General features: G+C 45.0%; 1 protein-coding gene across 2 annotated transcripts; it reads right to left on the bottom strand.

Moving 5' to 3' along the window:
* Window positions 1-302: 302 nt before the first annotated feature.
* Window positions 303-1,864, bottom strand: LOC123087056 (uncharacterized). Of its 2 annotated transcripts, XM_044508958.1 has the most exons (3): window positions 1,422-1,864; window positions 740-1,209; window positions 303-651 (listed from the first exon to the last, which is right to left on the bottom strand). In XM_044508958.1, exons 1-3 carry the CDS (start codon window positions 1,439-1,441, stop codon window positions 608-610), a joined length of 534 nt encoding a protein of 177 aa, XP_044364893.1. In that variant the 5' UTR covers window positions 1,442-1,864; the 3' UTR covers window positions 303-607. The 2 variants fall into 2 exon arrangements, with proteins under 2 accessions (XP_044364893.1, XP_044364892.1); XM_044508957.1 differs by having other exon boundaries at window positions 740-1,864.
* Window positions 1,865-3,828: the final 1,964 nt, after the last annotated feature.

Raw genomic sequence — 3,828 nt, 5'->3', positions numbered from 1 at the left:
TCACTTAGAGTGGAATAGTACTGAAACCAAAAAAGAAGATGGTGAACAGTGCAAGTGGACGGCTCGAACAGAGTTGAAATAAGAAAAAAGGTATCTAATAGGACAGGGGATGCACCATGTACATAGGAGGGAAGAAGTACAAGAACAGTCCGCCGAAGTATTTGTACAAGATAAAAAATTGTATATTGTCTCGTATTGAGAGGGTTGAGAATTTGCATTCATTTTTAACCAATTTCCGCCGGAACAACTTTTTGGATGACGGCGCAGATCAACAGTTGTAGAAGAATGCAACAGGCTGCGAATTTTCGGGCAATATTACATAGAACTTAACTCAAGCAAGTCCAGCTTACAAAGTAATCTCAATCCCAAACCGTACAAGCAATAATGAAACACGCATGCGTACGGTGGCGGGCCCAGGAATTGAAGTTAGCCGGGGCGAACACTTAATGTTTAATTTTTTTCCGCTACAAATGCAGCTATATTCAACCAGAACTTATAGCATTCAACAACAAAAGGATGAAAATACTATTTAAAACTAGTACACTGTTAAAAGTCGCCGAGGCTTCCTGACTGCTCACATGGACTCTTGCCCGCTTGAAATGCTCACTTATGCCACAATATGATCCCATAATTCCAACTTCCAAATGAGACCTACAAAATAATGAATGCATTAGCACAAGTGTGATGAGAGTTGTATATTTTGGTATAGTCATCTGATGGTAACTGGGTGGTGGTATACCTTTAAGACAAATTGCATAATGAACACCAGGTTCTGGAGGTAGATGACCTCGACGGTTCTTCAAGGCATGAAAATGAACCATAATCTCTTTATCACTAATTTTAGCAAATATCTCGCGCTCAACAAAGCAAACCATCAAATCATTAAGCCAATCATCACCCATCTTGTTTCGAAGATCAGTCTTTATAATATTCATGGCTGAGAAAACCCTTTCAACTGATGCAGTTGCCACCGGTAATGTCAATGCAAGTCTGATGAGCCGATAAACCAATGGAAATACCAGATGTTGTCTACTCTGAACCAACTTGAGAGCAAGAGAACTCAAACTATCGCAAGCCAAGAATCCAGTACTTCTTTTCATCACATCAATATATATGTTGAGTTGATCAGTCAACAGATAGCGCTCTTGTGAAGAGAAATCAATTGAGTAAATATTTGCAAGCTCAACTAGCTTATCATGATCAAAGTTGCTAAATGAGTCTCTAGGATCAAGGCAAGCAATGCACTTCAACAAGCGTGTAGAAGTTTCACTAAATCGATTATTCATCTCAACTATGTTTCTATCCAGCACCTCATTGAATATAGTTACCTTGTCGACCACCCATGGCTATTTGCTATTCAACATTCCAAGTTTCCAACTAACATATCAAAGGAAAGATACAAGAAGACTAGAAGAGGATACTTGTCGGTCGTCGGAGTCATGTGGCCGCTTCTGGTTGGTTGATCTGTGCGCCAAAGCCGCTTCCCCTGCCACAGCCGCAGCTTCTTCGGCAGCAGCAGCCTCAGCTTCAGCTTCTTCGGCAGCAGCAGCCTTAGCTTCAGCTTCTTCGAGTTTGACAGCGGCAGCAATCCCTATCCAATCCACCTCTTCATCGGAATCCATCACGCTCACTCAAGCACAGCCCCCGACTACCGCCCCGCCGCTGGCCGGCTGGCCTGACCGCCTCCAGCACCAGCACGGCATAACCGCCCCACGCCGCCGCAGTGCACGTACCCAGCCCCTCCCCTGACGATGCAGCAGCGAGTTGATGCAGACGCCGCCCTCCCCTCTCGCGGCGGCGCAGCAGCCAGCAGCAGTCTAGGTCGTGAGCGGATGGAGGGGAACGAATCGGGAATCGATGGGATCTGGATTGAGCGATTGGGTTTTTTTTCTTTCTTTGACGAGGAAAGAAAAGGCGCCTGTTTGGGCCTGGCCTATAGAATTAGAAACAGAGCCCAGTCCATTGGCCCAATTCTCTTTCTCCGTCACTTACCCCTTCGACCCTTAGCTGTCGTACGAACAGAAGAAAACACCGCCGCCGCTGTTCTTCTGATTAATCTGACGCGGTGACGCCTGCCGGAGGAAAGATAGGTAGCTGGGGGTCGATCCTCCGCCGCCGGCGACCCGGGGCGGCCGCCCCAGCTCGCCCCAATGGTGGGTCCGCCACTGATGCGTACTACTAATATTTGTGTACATATTCACGTACATGTCCATGCATGCGTGATCATACACAAAGCTAAACCAACACACGAACGTATACATTATGTAAATGCTAATGCATGCATGCATCATAGTTCGATTATACACTGAATCACCTTACGCAAATAAGTTTCGAGCCGACCGCGCGCCACCAGAGTATAGCCGATCGATCGATCATGGGCAGGGCCGGTCCTAAGATTCGGGGGGCCCGAGGCGAAACTAGAACTCGAGGCCCTTAATACAACATCGAAATAATAATAAGCATGCCTAAATTGCATTTAATAAATATGTATAGGATAATTATTTTTTTGAGAAACATAAGTTACTCACTTGCAAGAAATATGTTGCAATGATGTTTCATATGAGATGAAAGGTAAAGTTGATTTTCACATACCTCTTCTCAAACCAGACATAAGTAAAACTCCATATATTAGGTGGGCAAGAAGTTGATCTATCCACCAATAACCTATCCTGACAAAACAGAAAGTATCAAAAGATCCATATAGAGAGGATAAGCTAAATCATGTATGCAGTGTAGACTAGGAAATATGGAGCTTGAGAGCGCTTAAGTAAATTTTTCCGTACAAGAGTGCACAGATTGGAATTGCATCCCGTTGAAATGCTTGAAAATGCATGGTAACAAAAGCACGTGGAAACTGATTGATGTGGATGTACTACGTAGCTAGCTTGATCAGCAGGCCACAGCAGTCAGCACGAACAAGAAGATGACACCATGAAATTAATGAAATTGTTCCCTTATCCTAAGGTCCCGAGCAAGAGCAAAAGAATAGACTTGATGGTGCCGGAGGGAAGAGCTAATTCATAGGTGAATCTTTGAATTGAGGATTCATGGGTGGTTCTTTGGCGTGTTGTTACCTCTGTTCGAAGTATCTGATCGTGTAGCGCCTTTGGACGCCCTGAACGTCTCGGCATCCCTCCTCGCCAGCAGCAGCCTCCGGCCACCTCGTTCACCGAGCGACGCCTCCGTGTCGGCACCGTGGAGTCGTATGGGCCTCGCCTCCACAGCAGCAAGGGAATCCCCGGCCGGGACAAGATCACAAGAATTGCCACGAGGAAGGTGCACAGAGACTTGAGCAAAGCCATGATGGCCTTGATTGCAGCGAGATAGTTTTGGTCGTCCAACTCTCTCTGTATATGATCTACGCGGAGTGCTTGCGTTTGTGTGTAGCTGGCGATGAGATCGTGATGGTGCAATGGGATAGCTAAGCATGCCCCACGCATGCACTATATATAGGATGGAGCAACCGGTCATTTGGACTCAGAGAAATGAAAAGGTCTTCAGAAACATTCAACACAGTCCTCAAGCTTGGAAGATATCTTTCAAACCAGAGCTGCTTCTTCTCCAGCACAAGATCAAAGATAAACATTCCACTGCTTTTAATCAGTGGGTGTTGAATAACTTTTAATTTGTCATCTATGTTAGAGAAAGGGAGATTTTACGGTGCATTATAATACACCAGAGCACATGTATTATATGGCCGATCTAACGGATGAGAATAATTGGGCCTTTTTTAAGCCCAAAGGTATTTTCGACCTAATTTTTTTACCTTTAATCGGCCCAATTTGGTCCAAGGGTATTATTGTCCTAAATTTTTCGATTAAATTAATT

Source organism: Triticum aestivum, chromosome 4A (genome assembly GCF_018294505.1).
Source record: "Triticum aestivum cultivar Chinese Spring chromosome 4A, IWGSC CS RefSeq v2.1, whole genome shotgun sequence".
Taxonomy (NCBI): Eukaryota; Viridiplantae; Streptophyta; class Magnoliopsida; order Poales; family Poaceae; genus Triticum; species Triticum aestivum.
Note: the sequence above shows the minus strand (reverse complement) of the source record. Positions and strands in the feature narration are given on the sequence as shown.

Coding starts and splice junctions, on each gene's coding strand:
- LOC123087056 (XM_044508957.1), bottom strand. CDS start 1,286: ATGAATAATCGATTTAGTGAAACTTCTACACGCTTGTTGAAGTGCATT. Junction 652..739: donor TTATGCAATTTGTCTTAAAG/GTATACCACCAC, acceptor ATTATTTTGTAG/GTCTCATTTGGAAGTTGGAA.